The 26,305-nt window shown below is 38.7% G+C and overlaps 1 protein-coding gene across 2 annotated transcripts in view; it reads right to left on the reverse strand.

Annotated features, from left to right (window-relative positions):
- The window catches only part of EFL1 (elongation factor like GTPase 1), a 155,041-nt gene that overhangs the window by 111,601 nt on the left and 17,135 nt on the right, over positions 1–26,305 (reverse strand). For both annotated transcript variants that reach the window (XM_044980895.1, XM_044980896.1), the window contains exons 11-12: positions 25,733–25,855; positions 20,383–20,482 (exon numbers count right to left, since the gene is read on the reverse strand). In XM_044980895.1, coding sequence (XP_044836830.1) covers positions 20,383–20,482; positions 25,733–25,855 — 223 coding nt within the window. The remainder of the gene's footprint in view (positions 1–20,382; positions 20,483–25,732; positions 25,856–26,305) is intronic.

A 26,305-nucleotide genomic window follows, 5' to 3' on the forward strand; every position in this document is an offset into this window, starting at 1 on the left:
TTTACAGGACCAGTATGGTGAAAGCTGGGAAACTAATAATCTCCTCACTTTATACTGCTAAAAAGAAGAGGAAAATGACAAATGAAGGTCATGACACACTACAAATCTGTAACACAGATGTTTCAACAGGCACAAAGAGGTGGTTTAAAACTTTGCAGGCCCTAATATCATGCCCAGGATCCCAAGGTTCAGGATCATTACTTTAAGGAATTGCATTCTCCATGAAAAATGGATGAAGGGTCCATCCAAATTGGTGTTCAAGCCTTATGAGAAGATTACTTTTTGCTCATGTGTTTCAACTATTAAATCCTCACATGTAACTTTCTTTTTAAAATAAATACTGTACTAAATGTTAGCAGTTCTTTCTGAGAGAATGCATAGCTCAACAACTATCACTGCCCAAATAAATCCACTTTGTTGTCCCGCTTCTTAATTCTGAAGCTGACAATTGCAGTCATCTTCTCAATCAAACAGCAACCGTATGGATTTTTACACTTTAATAGATATTTACAACTTGAACTACATCTTGAAGATTTCCCCCTAAAATTCAGATTAATGAAGTAATATACTATTAGTGATATTGTTTATATATTTAAGGTTCATCTACTCTCTCACTGTAGGCAAATCTTTAATGTTATGCAATGATGATAATTACCAATTATTTATTAGAAATATATCCCATCATAATGCTGCAAAACTGGAGAGAAACTATGGTCAATGTTGGTGGTAAAGGAAAAAAAGGAAAGAACAGACAAAACAGAGAGGTGGAATACTTCCAATTATATTTCAATTCTAGAAACAAATAATATCTAGCTAAAATTTAAGGGGCAACACACATGTACAATTCTATTAATGTTTTGGTGCCAAGCTGTGCATCACGAAGAATCACTTCAAAGCCATAATGGTACTTGACCAAAGTATGTCATAACAAATCTTGATATCACATATGCCCCTAACTCATTTTGTTTTGTTTGGGTAACGTTTACTGGTAGAATTTAGCTAGTGAGACCCCCCCACACACACTTCAGAAAAGCACTTAAGCATGTACTTAAGTCCATCCCTATTCAGGATAGCATGCGCTTCCATCATGACTTCAATTAAGTGCTGTCCTGAATAGAGATGGACTTAAGTACATGCTTTAGGCTCCAATTCAGAAAGCACTTAAAGCATTTCTGTATGCTTTATGGATCTGGAGAGAAGTAGAAAGCCTATTCTGAGAAAGTGAAAAGAGAGCACTTCATAGGGCAGTTGGGAAAGGAGTGCTCCCATACGGGGGGCAGCTTAGAAGAAAAGTTTTCCTTCTCCCTCCAATCTGCCCATCTAAAGATCACTCTTCAAATAAACCCACTTTGTTGTGTGTGTCTCCCCCCCAGTCCATATTTGAATTTCCAAGCTGACTACTGTTGTGTTCTCAACCAAACGTGTACTATTAAGGCTTTTGACACTTTAACAGATATTTACAACTTCAACTACATTTTAAAGATTTTTGCTTATATCTAATCTCCACTGGATACATACACAAAAAATTGGTTTGACCCAAGAACAAGCTGTCACCTTCATTAGCACAGTGCTGGAGCAGAGCTTTACTACAGACTCCAAGAGAAGAATGAAATCTAATGGGTCACTAGCAACACTCCCTGAAACATCTGGTTATCTTTGGAGGTCTTCCAAAAGTACTGCTTACGCCCAACAATATTTAGTTTATGAGAGGTCATCAGATTACAGAGATGACGTGGCATTATTACTCATTATTCTATCTCAAGAATTAAGTAGTCATCTCAACTGATTAAACAATTTCACTTTCCATCACTGCTTATATGATGCATTGTCAAGTGCATAATTTTTTTAAAAAGACTCTACTCCTGTGCTCTAAAAGACAGAGCACTGGTAAATTTATGCAAGGCATATTGTTTTCTAATGGAAGCGGTACTTTTTCTATTTTTAAGAAGTTCACATTTTTACCTGTCAGACACAAAATTTACGTAAGATACATAACTTTTTTGGTACATTAACCATTTTTGGTTAACAAACCATTTTGGGGCGGGGTGGTATGGAGTGCAATTACATCTGAATTGCATATTTCTTCTAATGTAACTTTTTTATACAAAATTATGAGGGGTTCCTTTAAATAAATTTGTCATTTTCCACTCCTGGATTTTCCTGTATAAAGTTTTATTTGCCATGCTCTCGCTATCATCTTGAAGTACTACCCTAAAGAGGCACAGCTTTAGCTAAGCTAAGAAACATAAGCATGACTGATCAAAGAACATTTCTTCTGAACTAAAATTCCCATATAGGGTTATTAATGGACAGATTCGAGTCCATTTGAAAACATATAGCAAATTTTATACAGAACTCCTTAGTAACCTTTGCACAACTCCCAGAGTGTGAAAAGTGAAAATGACAGTATGCTGATACTTATTAGCATAGTTCTGTTTTTAAGTTTATGGGAAGAGGATTTAAACAGTCAAATGTTCAAAGTCAAACGACAGAGTGGTTAACAATATGAAAAGAAAAGCCAGTTTGTCTGAAAAGATGAAACCAAAGACAGAGATGATAAAGTAGGAATAAACAATGCAGATCAGTTTGCTGTTTCCTTTCTTTCCCTTAGTATTATTTTGTTCTCTTGTTTTTCTAGTTACTTTAAAAGAATGGTCCAACCAGTACTCAAAAAACAAATCACTTGATGCTGGTCTTCTTGTTATTATCATCCAGTATCACACCTTCCTTTTTAAAGCAAGCTGACCAAAAAATCAGAAAAAGAAAGCCTCCATCATCATCTGCCAGCGTCCTGAATTCTTCTAAGGTCAGGCTTTAAGCCATGGAACACAGAGCCCTTACTGCACTCCTCAAGCAGAGAGTCATTCAGTTCAATGCAGATCAGATCTCTTCAGTTCATCAGGAGAGAGACTCCTTTTCAGTTCAATTATGATAAATTTAAGAAAAAATTTTTTGGTGTGAACAAAAACAAAATTTTGAGATCAAAATGAATGCTAAAAATAAAAGAAGTGATGATGGCTATTTAGGACTCTACTTTTTCTATTTAGTATGTAATAGGTAGAAGAACACAAAGAGAAGAGCTATTTGTATACATTGTGCCTAACTGGAAAGACCGGTTAGGAAGAAAAGGAGTTGAAATGTGGCTGGCAGTTCTTAAAAGATGTAATATTACGAGGCTCAACATCAAGCTATTCTGATGCAGAGGAAAGATAAGAAGAGCCACAGATGGCCAATGTGGCAGCACAAGGAGCTTTTTAGCTATCTAAAAACCACAAGGGATACATACAGGAAATGCAAGGAGGAGCATGTCATCAAGGAAGTTCACACAGGAATAGCATGAGCATGTAAGTACAAAATCAGGAAAGCCAAGGCAAAGAGTGAGTTACAGCTGGCAAGAAATGTCAGCGACAACAGGAAAGTGTTCTTCAAATAATAAAATAAAATAATAAATAATAAAAAAAAGATCAAGGATGGTGCGGGTCTGCTGCTCAATGGAGAAGGTGAGTTGGTAACGGAAGATGATAGAAAGCAGAGATGCTCAATGTTTACTTTGCTTCAGTCTTCTCACAAAACACAACATGTGACCGGACAATTAGCAAAAGTTACCATACACAATAAAAGGGAAAAGGATGTAGATAGGGATAAGTAAAGAACACATCAGAAATCCTCTAACCAATCTGAATGATTTTAAATCAGTGAGGCCGGATTAATTAGCTGAAGAAATCTTGAGGCCACAATATTTACAGATTCATTCTTGACAGGGAGGTCCCAGAAGACTGGAAAAGGGCTAAAGTAGTGCCCATCTTTAAAAAGGAGGAACTCAGAAACTGTAAACCAGTCAGCCTGATTTCGATAGCTGGCAAGCTACTAGAGCAATGCATAAAACATTCCATTTGCGAATACCTGGAGGACGAGGTGTAATCACCAGCAGCCAGCATGGATTTACCAAGAACAAATCATGCCAAACCAGCTTGATTACCTACTGTGACAGGGTAACTGATTTGATGGATGGGGGAATGAAGTGGACATAATATACCTGGACTTCAGCAAGGCTTTAGACATAGTCCCACATGACATTCTGATAAGTAAGCTGGAGAAATGTGGGCTCAACAGAACTACCATTAAGTGGATACATAATTGGTTAAACAATCGCAATCAAAGAGTAACTTTTAATGGAATGATATCTGATTGGAGGGAAGTCTCAAGTGGGGTTCCATTGGGATCTGTTCTGGGTCCAGTGTTGTTTAACATCTTTATTAATGACCTGGATATAGGTATTGAGAGCATACTGATCAAGTTTGCAGATGACACAAAGCTACAGGGGGTTGCCAATACCTTGGATGATAGAGCTAAAATTCAGAGGGGTCTTAATAAATTGGAGAGCTGAGCGATAGACAACAAAATGAAATTAAAGACAAATGTAAGGTTCTACACTTAAAGAAATAACAAATGCCCAGCTACAGAATGGGGGGAAATTGGCTTGGCAGCAGCACTGCTGAGAAGGATCTGGGAGTTGTGGTATATCACAACCTCAACATGAGCCAGTAATGTGATGCTACTGCCAAAAAAAGGAAATGCAATTTTAGATTGCATTAACAGAGGCATAGCATCCAAGTCATGGGAGGGACAGTACCACTCTACTCAGTGCTGGTTAGGCGTCAGCTGGAATACTGTGTCCCATTTTGGTCACCAATGTATAGAAAGGATGGAGAGAAACTGGAAAGGATCCGGAGGTGAGTGACAAAGATGATCAAAGGGATGGAATGCAAGACAACAGAGCAAAAGCTGAAGGAACTGGGTACATTTAGTTTGGAAAGAGGAAATACCATTACAGTCTTCAGATACCTGAAAGGCTGTGTGCTGGGGTGTATCAGATCCTCGGAGGCCTCCTGCCAGAGGCCTCATTGCCCTGTCACACCCCACCCCAGAAAAGGGCCATGGAGAGAATCCTCCAAGCTGCCTAGAGTGGCTGTGTGGGACAGTCAATCAGGGCCCAGCAGACTAGTGCAAGAAGAGCTGCAGGGCCAGAGTGAGTTCAGTTCCTTGCTGGAGCTGGAGGACTATGAATGGTGTGTGGCTGGCTGAGAGAGCTGTAGGACCTCAGAAAGGACAGTGCTGGCAGAAGCTGGGCAGAGTGAGAAGGAGCTCTTGGCTGGTTGTTGGGACTCTATCAGGACAAGGCGCTGAGGTGGGGTCCCAGGGAATTAGAACAGCAGCATGGCTTAGATAAAGAGACACAGAAATAGCTCCTATCTACAGGGTCTCTAGGCTGGGACCCGGAGTGGTGGGCAGGCCCGGGTCCCCCTAACCCCCCATCAGCTACTGGGGGAAGTGACTTGGACTTTGAGGCACCCCAAAAGGGGAACTGAACCCTTTAGTGGGCGAGCAGGAGAGCTGGGGCCTGAAACAGCCAGAGAGGGTGAGGACATTATCTCCAGGGGAAAGCCCTGGAGTACAGCTCGATACCAGGACTGAGACCATTGATAGACTACAGGACTAATTAAGGACCTAAGCCCAAGGAGGGCTATAGGGACAGGAGTGTGTAATTAATACAATTTACCACATGTGGTGCCATAAATATACAGTATATACATGTGCATGCACCCACACACCTCACCACACTTTAAAAAACATATCCAACCATTTTACTTTGGATAAATGAACCCTGAGATTTATAGGGAAAAAAAGAGAATGTGTACTTTAAATAGTGTATAGTTTGATGTAGGACAGCTCTGATTCCAACTGTTAAAGAAAGAACTAGAAGATATCTTGCGTGAACTGATTTAAGTTAATTATTCTCCTGGTATAACATGTAGTCCATTAAATTAAGGTTGTTGTTTAGCCAGTAGGTTCAATCTGGATTTTATCCTGGCTTCTCTCACTGTCAATTCCAACATGACTAGTCATTCCAAGTACTATTATTAGAAATTATATTTAAAAAAATAACGCTTTCAAATAAAGTTTATATACGTTATAGCATAAGGAGCAGAACACAACATAAGATTAATGCACATCAGGCACTGGATATATAAACATACTAATGACAGTTCACATTTTGATTTTAAGGCCAATGTTCTCCCCAGCTGGCAAAATCAAGGAGAGGTGAAAGCAAACTTGAACAACTACTGGGTCACCCACACAGACCACCTCAGACTTTCAACTCTCAAGGAAGAGGGATGTGCAGCTAAATGGAGTGGTCAGGCAAAGATAACTGAAATTACACAGGAAAGACTGAAAGAGGGAACTAGAGCAGGACGAGGAGCCTTAGGTCCCAATCCCACCAATCACAGAGAATCCTCATGACACCAAGACTACACACTGCTCAGCTAGCACAAGTAGCACTGCTCACTTAATAAGGCTTTCATGCTGTCACTGACTCCTCTGTGGCTGCATACTAGCTCCGTTGCAAGGTAAACAGAAGCCATGAAACATTTAATGTTGCAATGTGTACAACCAACATCAAGCATTCACTGAATTACTATCAAGTAGGTTTTAGCTTGGAAATCCATCGATTTTTTGGGGCAAAGCAAGCTACCCACTGCTTTGCTTGTTCTCTTGCAGGCAGCTCAGAAGCAATCCACGGACTTCCAGCTGCAGAGTGTTTGTGAAGATGGGCTGAGAGGGGGGGAAAAAAAAAATCAACCCCTCTCTCTCCCCCCCCAACTTCCGCTTTTTTGATGACCTTTCAGCCTCTTCAGATTCTCCTTTCCTCCCCTCTGGACCTCAGTGCTGTGGAAAAAGGCATTCTATGCTAGGATTAAGCCATTGTGTTACTGTATTAAGGACAGGTATTTCAAATTGAATAAAACAAAAACACATATTACAGGTTAATATATTTATGATTTTTCAAAATAAACTGGAAGGAACTATTGACTTTGTCTGACATATTAATCAAGAAATGAGTAAATATTAGATTTAAAAGGATTAATTAGATTACCTATGTAGAAATAATAGATAGTCAGTAGTATTCTTTAGGTTGCAAAGGCACTTATGAGTTCCTTAACCTTTCCCTTTTTGACTAAAATTTTCCATGCTTGATCTCAGCCTCAAAAGGGTTTAAAAAAAGTTTGAGCAACATTTGTTCATGAACTATTTCCTACTCTCAAAACTCAAACACTAATTGAAAATATTTTTCTAAATTTTTGAGTTTCCACTAGGGCTGTCGATTAATCGCAGTTAGCTCATGCCATCAACTCAAAAAAAAAAAATCTCACTGTTAAACAATAGGATACCAATTGAAATGTTATTAAAATTTTTGGATTTTTTCTACATTTTCAAATATATTGATTTCTATTACAACACAGAATACAAAGTGTACATTGCACACTTTATATTTTTTATTACAAATATTTGCACTGTAAAAATGATAAACAAAAATAGTATTTTTCAATTCACCTCATACAAGTACTGTAGTGTAATCTCTATCGTGAAAGTGTAACTTACAAATATAGGGGTTTTTTTGTTACATAACTGCACTCAGAAGAAAACAATGTAAGACTTTAAAGCCTACAAGTTCACTCAGTCCTACTTCTTGTTCAGCCAATTGTTAAGACAAACAAGTTTGTTTACATTGCCAGGAGGTACTGCTGCCTGTTTCTTATTTATAATGTCACCTGAAAGTGAGAAAAGGCGTTTCTATGGCACTTTTGAAGCCGCATCACAAGGTATTTACATGTCAGATATGCTAAACATTCGTATGCCCCTTCATGCTTCGGCCACCATTCCAGAGGACATGATTCCATGCTGATGATGCTCGTTAAAAAAATAATATATTAATTAAATTTGTGAATGAACTTCTTGGGAGAGAACTGTATGTCTCCTGTTCTGTTTTACCCGCATTCTGCCATATATTTAATGTTCTAGCAGTCTTGGATGATGACCCAGCACACATTCGTTTTAAGAACACTTTCATAGCAGATTTGACAAAATGCAAAGAAGGTACCAATGTGAGATTTCTAAAAGTAGCTACAGCACTCAACTCAAGATTTAAGAACCTGAAGTGCCTTCCAAAATCTGAGAGGGACAAGATGTGGAGCATGTTTTCAGAAGTCTTAAAAGAGCAACACTCCGATGCAGAAACTACAGAACTCAAACCACCAAAAAAGAAAATCAACCTTCTGCTGGTGGCATCTGACTCAGATGATGAAAATGAACATGTGTCGGTCCGCTCTGCTTTGGATCGTTATTGAGCAGAACCCATCATCAGCATGGACGCATGTCCTCTGGAATGGTAGCTGAAGCATGAAGGGACATATGAATCTTTAGCACATCTGGCACGTAAATAACTTGAGACACCAGCTACAACAGTGGCAGGCGAATGACTGTTATCACTTTCAGGTGACACTGTAAACAAGAAGCGGGCAGCATGATCTCCTGCAAATTCTAACCAAAATTGTTTGTCTGAGCAACTGATTCAGCAAGAAGTAGGACTGAGTGGACTTTTAGGCTCTAAAGCTTTACATTGTTTTATTTTTGAATGCAGGTTTGTTTGTACATAATTCTACATTTGTATGTTCAACTTTCATGATAAAGAGATTACACTACAATACTTGTATTCGGTGAACTGAAAAATACTATTTCTTTTGTTTTTTACAGTGCAAATATTTGCAATAAAAAATTAATATAAACTGAGCACTGTACACTTTGTATTCTGTGTTGGAATTTAAATCAATCAATATATTTGAAAATGTAGAAAACATCCAAAAATATTTAAATAAATGGTATTCTATTATTAACATGATTAATTTTTTTAATCGCTTGACAGCCCTAGTTTCTACATATCTCAAAGTTAGTGTTTAATACATTAAGATGTTATAATTACTTAAAAGTTATCTGAAAAGGATTAAATAAAGTTGAGCATGTTTGTTCATTTATGGTATATAAAGAAAGTTTTGATTTTTAAAATTTTTCCCTATTTGTTTTTTTTACCTTAGAAATACCAGGAGCATCAACATTATTTTCCTGAAGGAGTCTCTGGAATGTCTCTGAAGACGTAAGCTCTCACATCTTTACTAGAAGGGTGGCCAGTTGACTCCCTAAAAGTCTTCCTCCTTCTATAATGTGGGAAATTAGTAGAGGAAGAGGGGGGTGCTATATTTTCTTGTTATATTTTGAAACTTAATTGTACAACATAAACTTTTAGGTAATAAAATATTACTTATGTTTCTTTCTTGGGGCTTGAAACACCATACCAGACACCTGGTCACTGGGGAACTATAAAACAAAGACAAAGAGCTACATCCTCAGTCCAACTTATGGCTGCTTTGCAGTACTGGTCAAAATAATTTTGAGAATACCAAAATGTTCCTGATGAAATTTTCATCAAAACCAATACATTTCCATGAAAGGTGTCTCAGATCCAGGATGGAATTTCTGCTTTGGGGGAGAGAGAGAGAGAGAGAGAGAGAGAGAGACACACACAGACATACACAACCTCCACCATGACCCCACCCCCTCAAAAGCCAACAGCCTGGGGGTTAGGGCTCTCACCTGGAACATGTGACACCCAGGGTCAAATTGCTGCTCTGAATCAGGAAGAGCAGGAACTTGAACCAGCATCCCAGGTGAGTGCTCTTACCATCAAGCTACTGGCTATTCTGACCAGTCTGGGTCTCCCTCTTTCTTAGGTGTTTTCATAATTTTTTTTAAAAGACCTTATGGGGATTGAAAACACAAGAACAAAGAGTTTCAAAACTTTAAAGTTTTTCCTAAAATGTAATTTTTTTCTGGCCAGCCTTACCGCTTTGTGATGCTGAGGCAACAGACTGGCCAGAATGCTGCACTAAGGGGAATCTCTGGGTTGCTTAAAGCTGGTATAGCTGGCACCAAACAATCAACTCCCCAAACCCAGTTTTAGAGAGTGTGGGATCAGCAAGCTCTGTTTTCTGGCTGTTCCTTGACAACAAAATATCCCCTATGGGACCACTTCTAGCAAAAGTTAAGGTAGTTCTTACTTATGACAGCTTATAATGGTCCTCTGACTCTGTTTCCATTCAACTGCACCAAGGACTGGCTGATCCACTAGTAGGCCTGGGCAATGTCTTGGTGAGAAATCTAGGCCAGCTTCTGGGAAAGGAGAGGGTGCGGGTATTTCTACTAGAGCGTGTGTGGGACCGAATCTTTAGTATTAGCTATTGACAATTAGATATGGTCATTTGAAGCTGCACTCCCCTCAAGGGATAAATGTAACCTTAACTCGGCCATCCTTTGGTCCGTCTACATACACCCGTTTACCAAATTATTTTTCCCCTCCAGCAGTAGCTGTGGCTGTTTGGTGTAGCAGTTGGTTCTGCACAGTGCTCACAAATATGACTGATTGGAACTGGGCTTACATATACTTGATTAAAGGCTCGTGGGCACACACAAAAACTGTCAGATGAAACTTTCTCCATCAGGAGCTACTCTTTCATGTCAGATATTACTGTAAAACAGAGAAGGTGCACAAGGGTCAGTCCTTCCTCTTCTGCACAAACTCCTTTACTAAAGTTCCCTTTCCCAACACAACATTCAGTTATAGTTACTGAATGAACAATGGCTAAAAAATTACCCTAAATCCAAATATTAAAACGAAAATAAAAGAGCAGTTAGTTAAGGCCTAAGAAGGTACTGGGGTTGCAGAGGTGCAGCCCGGGGAAAGGCAGAGGCAGCTGGTCCAATCCCCTTGTCAATGATGAGTGGCCATTACAGACTGGAGTTTGCCCCAGAGAAAGGGGGCTAGATGACGACTGGCAGTAGACAGCTGAGGCAAGGTGGGCATGGGGGTGGTCCCCTGGGAAGGGAGACTCAGAGTGTGGGGGCACTTCTGTGGGGCAGTGTAGCAGGGTGGACCCTGCTCCGGCCCTGAAGGGGTTAAAAACAGCCCTGGGAAGGGGCTTTTTGGCTGGGCTGATTGGGGAAATGGCTGCAGCTGGGGGCCACGCCCCAAACTGAGCCCAGGGCCTTATAAAAGGCAGGGAAGCCAGAAGCCAGACAGTCTCTCTCTGGCCATAGAGAGAGATGGGCCTAGCTGCTGTGAACTAGAGACCAGATACTTGAGTGAAGCAGGGCTGGGGAAGGCTAAGGAGCTGGGGAGCTCCAGCCTAGAAAGCCCCAGGCTGCGGCCTAGCGAAGGGCCAACAGGTACTGGGGGTTGCAGAGGGCAACCCAGGGGTAGGCCAAGGCAGCAGGTCCAAACCCTCCTTGCCTGTGATGAGTAGGCTGATACTGCAGTCTGCCCCAGGATGTGGGGCTAGACAATGACTGACAGTAGCCATATACTGAGGCAAGGTGGGGATAGAGGGTGAGGGTTCCCTAAGGAGGGGAGACCCAGAGAGAAAGGGGTTACTGCTAGGGGGCAGCACCCCATGTAAAAGGGCACCGGGTCCAGGGAGGGACACGGGGGCCTGAAGACAGGTGGATCACCAGCCTGCAGAGGGCGCTCCAGTGCTGGAACAGAGCTAATTCCCGGAGTCACCAGCAGGAGGCGCCGCGGGGATGAGCCCGACCTGTTACAGGCAGCACCCCAAGGAAAGAGGGCACCGGGGTCCAGGAAGGACACAGGGGCCTGAGGCAGGAGAGATGCCAGCCAGCAGGAGGCACTCTGAATTCCCGAGGCAACAAGCAGGAGGCGCCGCGGCAGTGACTGCGCAATCTGCTACAGTGACTGAGCAATCTGTTACAGTGATGTATGTATGGATTGGGTACAAAGAGTTATATATCTGAGCTGGAAATATGTTCTTAAAATTGGTTTAGGAGGCAGTGTGCATACACCAAGCCAGACAAAGCCTAGACAAAGGAATGTGGATTTATCTGTCTGACCAACTTGATTACAGGCAGAGAACAAGACAGGTACATTTACATATAAGGTAAACAAAGTTAACAAGTGGCAGAGGAGACAGTTTAGTAAGCATGCTGGATGACAGAGTCAGCATCCCAGGACAACTTCCTGGCTCTTGAAGCAGAGACAATGGATTTTGGATAATGTAAGTGGAGCAAACGACATCTGAGTTACCCATCACTTAAGGGACAAAAGAGACCAGACCTCTTGGAATCTGTGAAAGATAGATCCTCCAACCATGTGGGCTGAAGTCGCTGAGAAATGACTACAGGTGAGGAACTGCCTGAGGCCAAGATTGTAATCCATTAAACGTTAGACACTAGCCAGCGTGCTTTATTTGTTTCGTTTGTAACCATACCTGTTTGTTTCTCTTGCTTAGTATCACTTAATGTCTGTTCTTTATTAATGAACTTATTCTTGTTTTATTATAAAACCCTCTCAAGTGCTGTGGATTATTGTGAAGTGTGAATCTTCAGCTAATTTAACAGGCTAGAGTGTACACTGTCTCTTTGGAGGCAGCAAAAATTTAACCATTTCTGTGAGTGTCACAGTAAGAGGGGTTGGACACTAGAGAAAGAGGTCTCTGGGGGAGTCAGGTTCACTGATTGTTACCTGCAAGGACACGTTTAAACTGGCAGAACCTTGAGGAGTTTGCTGGTAGACAGACCTGTGTGGCAGGAAGCTGACAGACAGTCTAATCTCCATCTGAAGCAGAGGGATAACACAGAGGTTTACTGTTCTGAGTGTCCTGAACAGAACGTCACAGTGATAAATAAAATAAAATCAATGTTTGCTGTGATACTTTTGTAGGATGCTGTAAGCTATTCTTTTGTAATCGCACGAATACTCAAAGAGAGATCCAAATTTCACCCATGAATACAAACTGTACCTTCAATCAGTTCCATATGTTTTAGTTGAAACCAAATGTAGCATGTTTCCATACAAATGAAGAATGCATTTCAAAGCAAACATGTTAAATAGGTTTTCTCCTTGTCTGAGGCCATATTTTACTTTGTTAATTACCTAAGTAGGTGTCATTCCCAAATGTTGGCCTGTAATTCTGACAGGATGTTCAATTGAATAGTGTCAGTGTTCACTGTTACAGATTACTTAAATAAGGTTCAGTGCAAACCACAAATGCACTCCAGGAACAGATCCGCTCAGAGCACTAAATATAGCTGCATTACAAGGCACATAGCCCTTTAAATGCAAGTGTAAATTTATCTGCAAGAAGATGGTGAGTTTTCACACAGTTTAGGGCTTTATAAATATTCACTTATTTTGATTAAATACATTCGCAGTGTTGTTAAAGTGTAGCAAATTGTAACTGTTTATATTTCTTTAAATATAATCTTTAGGGAATATCAAACAGGAAGCATTAACAGTTGAAGTATACACCAACCTGTTGGTTTAAGACATGCAAACAAGCAGCTAGCAGAAAAAGGCAATTACCATAGTAATTTCATAGAGAATTGTTGGGGAAGTGCCAATTTAATGGTGATATCTAAGGAAAAATGCCGATTTCATGCAGATGGAGCAGAAAGTATCTTTCATATCATTCAGAGGAAAATGGTAGGGATATTATGGGATTCATACCACCTGCAATAGTCATAAAAAAGGAAGAACCCCATATAGCTTTTATGTGACTAGTGTATGTGTTTTGTAGGTAACACTGTAATCAGTTCAAGGTAAATGGAGCTTTGGATCTCATGTATTTAAATACATTGTTTCACATTTTTAAATATTATTCATAACTCAGATTCTACAAAGTGACTTTAGGAGTCGGTCACGGCAAACTCTTCTTGCTAGACTTTACATGTTCTCAAAATTTTAATACTATACAATAGTAAGTTCAGAAGTACAAGTAAAGAAAGCCATCACAATAGTCTGTAAATACTCCTCGCTTATATTGTGATAAAGTAACTCAAAGTTCCAAAAATACAACACACAAAACAGCAAGAGCCAGCATATTATGTATAGTAAGCCAAGTTCTGCCTTCACTGACATCGGTGTAACCCCATTTACCATTAATCAGGGAAAAATTAACTTAAAATTCTAAAAGGAAGAAGGTAAGAAATAAGCACGTACTGTACTGAGTTACAATCAACTATAACAGAGTAAGCACCCAGTTCTGCAAACAATTAAGCATGTGAGTAATAGATTCATGGGAAATGTCCCATTGAACTCCTGGATTGGAAAACCAATGTCAAGAAAGTAATCAGGATTATACTTGAGCCAAATACAGAATAAAAGGAAGAATTCAGACCTCTCCCAAGTTAGGTGGATAATACCTGCTAACCAGGTATAGCCTGGGCAGATCCCAAGCATTTTCCATCTTGTATTAATGGCTTAACAGCAGAAGAACTATTTGTTTCAATAGTAAGAGATTAACATAATTGTTCCAATTACAAACACATTTAATCTCATCATTTAACAGTCTGCAAGTAGAAGACATTACTTGTTAATTTCACAACCTTTCAGCAAGATAAAGGCTTCTAGTAGCAGACTCAGAAGAGGGAATTTTAACTAAAATCCCTCCCCCGCCCACCTCCGACCTCCATTACAAAACATGTTTATGCAGTACTTAGTAACAGATACTTTTTAATTACTCAGTTTCTAAAATACTCTACTAGAGTAAAATGGGCAGGTCCTCTTTCAATGTTTTTTCTACCTATAAGGCAGTACACATCAAAAGGATGAAGGTCTTCACTTTTGTGAACTCATCCTCTCGCTACTGAATATCTCATGAAAATGCATTTTGAATCTAAATATGATATAGATATGATCTAAATATGATGTAGATATTTGTGGTACTTGAGGTTTATCAAATTAGAAGACTTCAAGTCAACAGAATACTAAGTCTGAGCCACTTCTCACATGAAACTGAAGGGTTTGTTAGTGAATTTCAATGTTGTGTATATCACATGAAAAATTATGTAATGTTCTCCTTCTACATCAGGTTTATGAAATTAGTATTCAGTACTACTTTCCTGGCACTGAGACTCTAATCTGGTTTATGATGGGGAGTTCAAAAGCTAAAAAGGAAGCAGGTAATAATCATTAAAAAAAAAAAAAAGCAGTGGCTGGCCCAGAGAACAATGTCATGAATGAAAGTAATGTGACTTTTCAAAAAATAAATAAAATAAATAAATAAATAAATAAAAATAGGTTATAAAATTAGACAAGTCTACTTTGAGAGACAGACGCCTGGTAGGTAACCTACATTGACAATGATCTTCCACAATGCAATAATATTTTCACTCTGATGAACTACTGTTTTCTTCTTCTCTACTAGGCACAAACATGCTTTTCTTCAGTTTCAGGGCTTTGTATCGGTCATCCGCCTACCCTTTACTATGGTAAAAAATTTCTGTGGCCCAAAAAAGAAAAAAATTCCTACTATTCATGTATGTTTGACTAGTCATATTCCCCTCCTAAAGAAGGGTCTGCCTCCTCTCTCTTCTCTTTCTCCTCCCTGCCATTTTAAGAATTTAGGACAGAATGTTATAGAGCAGACTGATGACAAAAGCTGAGCCAAGAATAATCACTTTTATGCCCAAGTCATGCCAAGTTGTAGAAGAAAGCACATTTTACCTTTAAGTTCTAAACTACTAAATGCAGTTGTTTATTATAGATATGCAGGCAAAATACAGTAGATGCTCATTCTCCCAGACCTGACTCTTTTTTCCAGTGGCTGATTTTACAGCAGAGAAAAAGATAGGAAATGTCATCCCAGAAAGCAATTCAATGCAATTACATGTCACTAGCTGTGGACAACTGGTTGCTGACTTACAAAAACACTATCAATAGGTTCCTTAACAGGCTGAGCCTCTCCACAGACTAACCTGCCAAGTCCATTGCTAATTCCCAGATTAAAAATTTAATTATCTCCTATTCTGAAATGATACAGAATTTATATGAGTAGGAATATTCTGTTATATGAGGACCCAACAGTCATGAAAAGGAAAAGGAAAAGGAAAAAAAATACTATTTTTTGCTTTGAAGTTTACCCACACAGGACAAAGGCAAAGTGTTGAGCAGGGAACAAACCTTCATTGGAAGAGAGATGGACACCCAAATTAGTCTAATCTATTTCCAGCCTATATAAATCCAGTTCTAATCATTTAATTTCTTCAGTTTATTATTTCAGTTTGTTTTTGTTCTTGTTATTATAACTAATGCCCTAATATTAGATTAATTTTAATGCTTATTTCTAGATACAATTTTTTATTTAAAAGATCTAAAGTATTTCCCTATCCCCGTTTCTTCCTACTGTTGAGCAAGACCATGTCCTCTCAATGTTAATCACTCCCCTTCTGCACAGGATGGGAAGGTTAACCATCCCTGCAGCACTGTTGTACCCTGAACCCAGAAGAGCCCTCTCCACCTGGTACTGGAGTTAGTGCAGGGAGCAGGGAATGGAGACTGGGCAGGCCAGGAGGAAAAGCAGATGGCAAGAGATTGCAAATTGTCTCTCCTCCACCCTCTACAGAACTTATGCACATAACCCTTCCCTCACTCTGGGGAACTGTCACAGCCACAGAAGAGTTGCTGGTAGAAGGATTCCACCTTTTTCCCATAGAAGTTAGGAAAGTACCAACCCTATTACCCTGATGGGAAAATTCGGGTAAAATCTCTAAGAAACTCTCCACTATTTTAAAACACCTGGGAAATTAAATGCAAAAAGCCTAGCATTAAGGCTGTAAGATCCAGCAGCCAAACATCCAGTTAAGGTATGGATGTTCCAACATTAACATTCTTCAATTACATATATTTAGTGTTTTCTATTCTTCTAAAATTGTTAAATGTAAAGCTGAAAAATTATATTGCTCTTTTTATTTTATAGAGAGAGAGACAGAGATAGACAGACACACACACACAAAGAATAAAGACTTTGTGCACTGTGGCCAAGTTAAGACTGCTGGAGCAACTTCCTGGAATTGCTTGAGCTGACTTTTTGATCTTGCAGTAAAGTACTGCCTTACAGCTATTTTTGCTGTTAACTATGTATATAGAACACAGTGAGTGCTGTAATTACAAACACTTTTAAATATATCTGCAAAATTATCTTTTTTTAAATAAGGACTATACTTTGCTTCACTGAGGGTTTTTTTTTTCTCTTAAAAAAATGAATCGCATACATTTGTGGATTGTTTAGCTTTAAACTCTAAGACAAAATACAAAAGAATTTATAATTGGCTAAGTCACTGACTTTCATAATGGGATTCAGTGTTTAATCAGATCTGTTATTTCAATGTGAAATTAATAGAACTGCCTAATCTCTAAACCTCTATGGTTTTGATAATGAGAAGAAGTCTTGGCAAAAACAAAGGTGTAATTTAACAATACTATTCAATTATCAACCAAGTTAAACACTTTAATTGGTCAGTTAAAGATAATCGTCTATTAAAATACTTTTGATGTGAATATGAAAATATGAGGCACTACATCTTTTAAATGTACTTAAAATGGGGGGGAGGAGACTTTTTTTTTTTTTTTAACTTCACAATCATGAATATGTCTAAAGTCTTCCAGGAAGAAGTCAATTACAACTAACACCTGCTTTTGATGAAAGTTCTGAAACCCTAACTTTTGATGAAATAATCCAGATACCAAAAAAGATTAGATCAGAGAGTTTCTGCACCAGTAATACATTACTTAAAAACTGCCAGACAGATGCAGGTTTCTCCAGATTTATGGAAGTAGCTTACTCAGCACAGATGCATTCTTAGAGGTTTTTCAAAGGAGGTCAGTGATACTCAGAACGATGGATTTATGTTTCAAAATACCTAGCAGAGTGCAAAAGCATAATCGTATTTGTGACTACCTGTATTCAACTAAAGAGAAAATGTGACAAAATATATTTTGCACATAAGTGCCATTTTCAAACTACAGTCAGTCGTGCATGTCTTCATGTTACAAATCATTCATTAAAAGGCAGATGGGTTTGTTTTGGAAACACGACTTTAAAAAAAAAATACATACCCTAAAGAATAAAAAGTGGGATACAAGTGTCTACAAATACCTGAAACATGTAAAGCATCAAAGAGGGAGATGAATGGCTAAGGAGGGTAAAATAGACAAAGAAAATGTAGGCTGAATACCCAGGGAGAATGGGGGAAGGAGATTAAGAGTGAATTCTAATGGGCAGTGGAAGAAGTAAGGGGAAGAACAACATAGATGAATGCTGGCATCTGAGGAATCCATTAGCTTTGCAAAGTCAATATCAAATGCAGCCTGTTTTTAGGAGCCCAGATTCCACTTGCAGCATAGAAGTGACAATTATTACCATGTAATTTTGGCCAGAAATTTGAAATTAAAACTATTAATCTTTTGGCCTTTTGTGTTCAGCTTGCGTAAAAGCTGACAGCATTTGTCTGAAGCACCTCCATTCCGTAAACAGGTTTTGATCCTGCTGTGAAAGAGTAAAATGGGCTCTTCTTTCTAATTATTCCACTCAGATATTGGAGTAGCACAAGTGGCTCACTCGGGAAAAAATTTCTAAGGTTTGGACTCTACATAGTGTGTGGGCTGTATTTGTAAAGCAGGCTGAGATAGGTGCTTGCTCATGGAATGGAAGACAAAATAGTCACAATGAATTTTAATTAAAAGTTAAGACTAAGAATAACACAAAGTTGGTAAATTACATCACAGAAATAAAAAGAACATGCACTAGATATGATTTGTAACCAACGAAATAATAAACAGAACAGCACCATCTAGTGTTCAAATTCATTCTCTATAAATCCAGTGCATCATTCCCATTTGTGAATGGCTATTCAAATTGACATAATCTAAAGGAAAATAACTTTATAAGCATAAGACCTGAAAAAACAGAAGCAGCTATAGCATAGCTCTCTTTGCACATCACCAGCCAATAATGCCTTTTTAAAATGTTGTCAAACATCTCATCTCAAACTTGTTTCAGAAAATGTACCTATTTTCAGGAAAGGAAATGTATCTGTGTGCTGGAAAGGGAAGATTCTATATTGCCTTCATCTGGAGGTTATTTTGGCAATTAAGCATTTGAGTTCTTGAAAATCAACAACTGTGTAATCAGTTTAAATGCAATTGTGCTAATTGGTATTCTCACAACCAAAAATAATGCTTAAAACCAAGTATTTTTTTCTTATAAGGTTCCGAATCTCTCAGCAGTCTATCATAAACAAATTTTTTTGCATAATATCCAGGTAACTATAGCTATATTAAGTCTAAAGCTCAATGTACTATATTAAATATATTAAAATGATCATTCCAATACTATATATTACAACTGTGACGTTTCTGTATCTCACAATGTTAGAAATGCAAAACACATTTAGAAATAATAAACTTTATGATCAAACTGAAGCTTTTAGGGCCTCCTTGAAAAATAAATATGACAGGAGAAAAATGGTTTGCTTAATTCACTGCTATTATACCTCTTCTACAAGCTGGATAGGGCAAAAAATGAAAATGTAGAGCTTGCAAATTACAAAACTGTGTATTGAATTCTTTATCAGTGTTTACAAATGAACATGTGGATGGGAAGTAGGTGGGGGTTGGATAGGGGGCGGGGCCAGGCTGTTTGGGAAGACACAGCCTTCCCTCCCAGATATAACGCAGTTTCACCTATAATACAGTAAGATTTTTTGCCTCCTGAGGACTGCGTTATATCAGGGTAGAGGTGTATATAAAGACTTAAAATGTTGTCTAGAAGATTTTTGTTAGATCACAATATAAAGGAAAGAAAATTCAAGTGAGATTTTAGCATCAGTGAATTGTCTGGGTGTAAAACTATAGAAATAGTAGCCCTATTTTCAAATATTAAATATGGCAATTAGCCACACCAATTTCAGTCAGTAAACAAGTTTCAGCATATGAAGACTAAGTCAAACAGTAATAGGCAAAGATCTAATATAGTAAGAGGACAAGTATTTTCTTAAATGCTTTTCCACATCTATATTCATTCATTCTGAAAGAAGAAGTCTTAGTATTATTCACAATCATACAGCTAGGAAGAGGCAACTTAATAGAGTTGTAAACTATTTAAAATACCTAAGAGATTTACAGAGATTAAAAGTTACAACTAAACCCATTATTATGAACGTCTCAAGGAAATTTATTTCCTCTTAATAGAATCTGATAAATTATTTGAGACAGTTTCATCTAAAGTACTCCACTGTCACAACAAAAGGGTGTCAGAGAAACATGTTATCAAACAGTGATCTTTGAATAATAATGAGCGATACGTATCGGGATGGGGTTTTGAGTAATAATGTTGTTTTCCAAATAAGAGTACTTTTTAGATTTTGACAAAAGATTTAAGTTAATCTTGAACTTGTACACTAAATTTTCAAAATGAAACATGAAGCAAAAGAGTCAGTCTTAAATTTATTTAGTGATCCTTCTCCTTGTTTAAACCACTTGATATTATTTCAAAGAAGAATAATGAATAACTTCCTTACATCAAAAGCAATCTATCGAAACTTTCACTCTAACTTAGTTACATTGGAGTGATGGAACCTTAGTGGTAGGTATCTAGTGTTATCAATGTGGATGATGGCCAAATGGCACATTTTTCTTACCTTTGTTTGTTGCATGGAAATGTTTTAGAATCAACTGCAAACATTTTGGAAACAAAGACAATGACTGGGGCTGTGTCTTCACTGCTGCATTTCATGAACACTAAACAAATGTGAAAGGAAATGATGATGCAATTTTCCAAAACTGTGGATACAGGCTGTCTATTGGGTTTTTTTATGCATTATACACACTTTTTCTTTCTGTTTTGTATAGAACATGTCAAAGGGTAAATTAACAGGAGCAGGGGACACTGCTTTAGCATTAATAATCGATAAGTTTGCTTATACACCTCTACCCCAATATAACGCTGTCCTTGGGAGCCCAAAAAAATCTTACTGCGTTATAGGTGAAACCGTGTTATATCGAACTTTGATCAGCCCCCTCCCCCTACCCCCCCCCCGGAGCGCTGCTTTACCGTGTTATATCTGAATTCATGTTATATCGGGTCGCGTTATATCGGGGTAGAGGTGTACCTTCAAGTCTGTTCCACAACCATGAAATCAGAAGGGGAGAAAATTTGTGAAAATGAAAATTCTTAGTAATGGATGACAAATTACAAACACTCAAATAAAATGAAATTATCTTAAAATATCAAAACAACATTTAGGACCTTGATTTAGATTAGACTGAAAAGTAAGGCACAATTTAATGCTAGAATGCTGAACCATCTAGCCTACTGTCTCAAGTTCTTTTTTTTCCTTTCAAAAGTAAGGCATGATCCTCCAAGTAGCTGTAAATGAACTGGATGTCAGTGCCTGCATGAATCTCCACTGATTTTAAATGGGAGTCCAGCAAACATGGAGCTCCTTGCAGGATGACTGACCTAAAAATCTCAATACGAGGCGTTTGTATGGTATTTCCCTCTTTTCAAATTCTGTACTTTTGAGACCATTATAAATGAGTTCCATTACACTACAACTGCCTTTACATTTATTTTTGTACATTTCTGAGCACATTTTGTATACCTACAATATTTTTTCTTTAACTGGTAAAAAACAATGTGAAATGCTAAACAAAATAAGTTGTTCAGAGGAATTTCTTATAAACATAGAAAACTAACTCTTCTCTTGCTCTAATATAGTCAGAAAACACCCTGTAAATTATTTGGCCAAACAACCTACAGGACTATTACTGTGAAGCAATAAGACACTCACTACAATAGCAAGGAATATAATTGTTCTCAGTTATGAAAATATAATCAAGAGACATAACAAGTAGGAGATTTCCTCTGATTAACTTTTATTGCCATAATTTTCAATGTGGATTATGGAGGTCAATATATTTGATTGTCTTGCTTCATTACAAAATGGATTAAACAGTTCCCACTAGTTGAGAAAACAAATCTGAAGGACTGTCAATTGGACAACGATAAGCTCCATCCCCATGGATTTCTTGAAGTTCTCTCAAACTATAGAAATGGAGTTACGTAAATATTTAGGTAGCCAAAGTTCAGATATACACTTTGAGCTGTTATTAGCATTTTAAACATACATCTTCCCTCTGTTGTTAGTTCTACTTGAATACTTCCTAAAGCAGAACAGAGGGGCTCTTTTTATTACATTGTATTATGATTGCATTCTGTAATAAACACGAATCCAGTGCAGACTGAATTTTTCACACAACCCAAAAATATGTGCGGTTTCCTATTTGATTACATCCTTTCCTACAGAAAGCTGAAAAATCTGATTACATTTTCTTTAGGATTACCAGGATGTAGGGGGAAAATAAGATGTTTTCTACTGAAATTCCCTTCCTGGAGAGGACACGGTCACATATGTACTGGGCATTATATCTAACAAATGTCATTTTTAATATTTATCAACTTTGATTTTCAATTCTGATCACTATTTAATACAACTTCACCATCTCCAGCTCTATCAGAAAAACAAAGATTATTTGTTAATTACCCTTTCAAGACATCCATAATTTCTGTCCGTATTTTAATTCAAACATGTATTAAGAGTGAGTTATACACCACTTTAATTTCATTTCAAAATTTAGTAATGTAGTTTAGGTGTGAAGTGTAAATATATGTAGAAATCAGTTTTCTCCAGGATAAATTCTTTTGACCACAGATCAGCAAACAGTAACCTAGAGAAACATATTTTCTTCCCATTAAACTATTTTTGATTGTTAATTTGAAATCTGGTGGATCATTAACAATGTCTATTTTTGAGTAAAGCACTGACATTCACAGATGCCCACCATTTGTGAGGGTAGGGGATAGAAGAAGAGAAGAAAAATAATCACATGAACAGAGCTCTTTCATATTTAACAGAATCAGCACGGCTTCCAATTCTCAAAGAAAAACAGCATGCAGTCAATATATTATCCATACAAAATAATTTTAGGATTGCCTCACTATCAAGCCCCAAGTCTGCAAGAGCATCCATGTATGTGATCTCGTACAAACGCAGAGCCCCACTGACTCCAGTGTGGCTATGCACAGACACGAGGATCTGTACATGCAGAGGCACTTGCAGGATTAGGACCACTACGTGCTTGTTCAAATGTGAGCTCATGATTAGTCTGTAAGCTTAAAATCATGTCTAGCTCTTAATAGCTCTTCTATTACTGCCTGCATCTGAGTGCAATTATTGAACTTGGGTCATTCTAGTTCCTGTTACTTTTAATAGCTTTGAACTCAATGCTGTATATCAGTCTTGACATACTTTGCTTACAGAGCTTCAGAAACCCAACATCTGTTCCATCCATTAGTAAGATCTGTGGTTATTGGTGATATGGTTCTTCAAAGAAGAAATAGTTTGGTTGAGGCTGGTAGTGCTGCCAGAACCTGAGGTGAAATCCTCGCCCCACTGAAGTTTATGGCAAAACTCCCATTTATGGCAAAACTGCTCTGGTCTCTCTCACAAGGAAGGGAAACTAAGTTGTTGCCCAGTTAATCTTTCATTTAGTTATCTTTCTGGTCATTCTGCCAAAATAGTAAAATTATGAAATCTAGATTATATCTTAAGAAATGAAGTTATATAAGTATTTCGCCAATATTATATACAATGTTTAAGATGTAGGAAAGCGAATGATGCATAAAGTCCTCATTTTTTCTGTTTTGTTTTTTTGCCTAAATTTACTCATCCTCTGTGACCAGATTGCACTCAAGTAGAATATTTTATAATTATTTTGTTTGGCTGAAAATGACATTTTGAGAGTGTTGCTGTATTTTTTAGATATTATTCCACAGCAGATTGTCACAAAACCAAAAAGTTTAACACACACACACACACCTAGAAATGACAGTTAAACTACTAACTGATCTGTATAGGAGAAAATTTGGTAAGTCATAACTATTCTTAATGGACATCTGCAACACTCAGTACAAAAAAGGTTTCCCCATTCAAATGCCAGAATTAATTTCTACACTATTTTTAAAATAAATGATGAAGCATTTTCTCAATAATAAATCCATATGTAATCATGGTTTAAATTCTTAATGCTATCTTCAAGCTTTCGACTATGAATTTACTGCCTGTACAGACTCAACGGAACAGCTTTCTTTGTTATGAACAACAGTTTCCTATGGAAATAAGTGAAGATGAGCCTGCTAGACTACCTTTCCATGCATTACTAGGGTACACTAGACTAATTTGTTCTAACACAGACTTAAAGATTATTTAAAGACACAGCTAATTCAACTGAACATGAATTTTACACTATGATACCATCAGATGGACATAACTGATCAATATACCTATAAACATCCGATCCAAGTTTAAACACCTAGTGACTATATATTTAACTTGGCATAGCATTCAATTCCCTCTTCATTACATTTGCATTTAGTTCTAGACAACAGGAGACAATTCTTACCTCCTACCCTTCTCTCAAAACCCTATTCACATAATTTCAAGCCATTAATATACTGTAACTCCTCACTTAACGTTGTAGTTATGTTTCTGAAAAATGCAACTTTAAGTGAAACAATGTTAAACGAATCCAATTTTCCCACAAGATTTAATGTAAATGCAGGGGGTTAGGTTCCAAGGAAATTTTTGGGGGGCAGACAAAAGGCACTATATACTGTACAGCACTGTACTGGGGAGGTGCTTCTGGCTTACCCCTGGGGCTCAGGGATGGGGGTGCAGGATCTGGGAGGCAATTAGGATGCAGGAGGGTGCTCAGGGTGGGGGTGCGGGAGGAGGCTCAGGGCTGGGGCACGCAGGAGGTGCAGAGCACTTAGCTGGGGCAGCGCCTGTTTGTTGCAGGGGTATGCAGGTGGCTTTGCGCAGCGCGGCACCACCCCCTGGCAGTGATTCTGGGAGCTGCCCCCCGGCAGACAGGGCCACCCGGAACGCAGGGGCCTTTAGGGGCTGCAGGGCCCTGGCCTAAGGGGGCACCGGGGCCCTGGCCTGCAGCTCTTAACGCCCCTTTCGGAATGCGGCCCTGCGAGCATGGGCCGGAGGACTCAGGAGGAGCAGGGGCAGCCGTGCAACCAGTGGCCAGAGAGAAGCGGCGCTCTCCCGTTTAAAACGCCGCTTCTCTCTGGCCGGCTTTGAAGGGGAACGTGCCGCTTTTTTCTGGCCACTGGCTGCGTGGCTGCCCCTGCTCCTCCAAGGGCCAGAGGACTGAGGAGGAGCAGGGGCAACCGCGCAGCCAGCGGCCGGAGAGAAGCAGCACTTTCCCCTTCAAAGCGCCACTTCTCTCCGGACGGCTTTGAAGGGGAAAGTGCTGCCCCTGCTCCTCCTGAGTCCTCCAGCCTGTGCTCACAGGGCCGCATTCCGAAAGGGGCTTTAGAGCTGCAGGTCAGGGCCCCGGGGCCCCCTTAGCCCAGGGCCTTACAGCCCCTAAAGTCCCTGTGTTCCAGGTGGCCCTGCCTGCCGGGGGGGGGAGATGGGAAGGGTGGGGGAGGGAGCTTCCCCACTTGCTCCCTCCCTCCATAAAGTCCTAAGTGCGGGGGAAGCGCTGGGAGGAAGGGAGAGGAGGCAGAGAAGAGGAACTTGTGCAATGCTCCCTTGTAAAGTCAGCTAAACAACGCTATAAGAGAGCATTGCACAACTTTAAACGAGTACGTTCCCTAATGGAGCGGTGATGTAACTTCAAAACAACGTTAAGTGGTAGGATGTTAAGTGAGGAGTTACTGTATTCTATTTGCAACTTGAGAGGTCTAAGAGCAATGCAACGCACAAGGTCTCAGAAACATACTGAACAATAAAATAAGATGCCTAATACTCTAGCACAGCATAATCAAAGATCTGGTGAATGACAGCATGGACACTAAATGACAGCAGCAAAGCAGAGGTTATACAGAACTCATGACCTAAAGACAGATATGGTGAGTTCATTTAAAAAAAAAAACTCTGACATTATTTTCAAGCTGTTGAGAAAACATTTACTTACTCTTTTTCAGTTCTTGAGTTTCTGGGGGTAGCGAATCAAAAGTTCTAGCTCCAACACACATCAACTTCTCTACCCTCTCAGCAGTAATATCAAGAGGACTGGGGAGTTTACCACACACCATGGCTAAAGCACATTGTTAAGGATGTATAGAAACCTTTATTAACTAGAAATTAGGTATATGCATCAGATATTGTATTTATCAAATGTTACCATTTGTGTATACCAACTGCCAATGTAGTAATCCTTCATAAAATACTTTCTAAAATATATATTTATGATCAAATAAACTACAAAATAGAAGCATATTGTAAGCCCATCCGACCTCAAAAGACTTCAAAAAATTCTCTTTTAAATGCATGCATACATGCAGAAACACCAAGATGGTGGAAATCAGAGATTAATTACTTAAATGTAACTGAACATCAGAACGCAGAAAATAGGTCCATCAATATACTTATGCGGATGGCATAAACTGCTTTAAATTTAAATCTCAATCATTTTATCAATAAGAGAAACAGACTGAAAACATACCGGGTAAGATTTTTTGAAATTCATTAGGACTATATCAGCAAA

The sequence above is a fragment of the Mauremys mutica genome, chromosome 11, assembly GCF_020497125.1.
Source record: "Mauremys mutica isolate MM-2020 ecotype Southern chromosome 11, ASM2049712v1, whole genome shotgun sequence".
Taxonomy (NCBI): Eukaryota; Metazoa; Chordata; order Testudines; family Geoemydidae; genus Mauremys; species Mauremys mutica.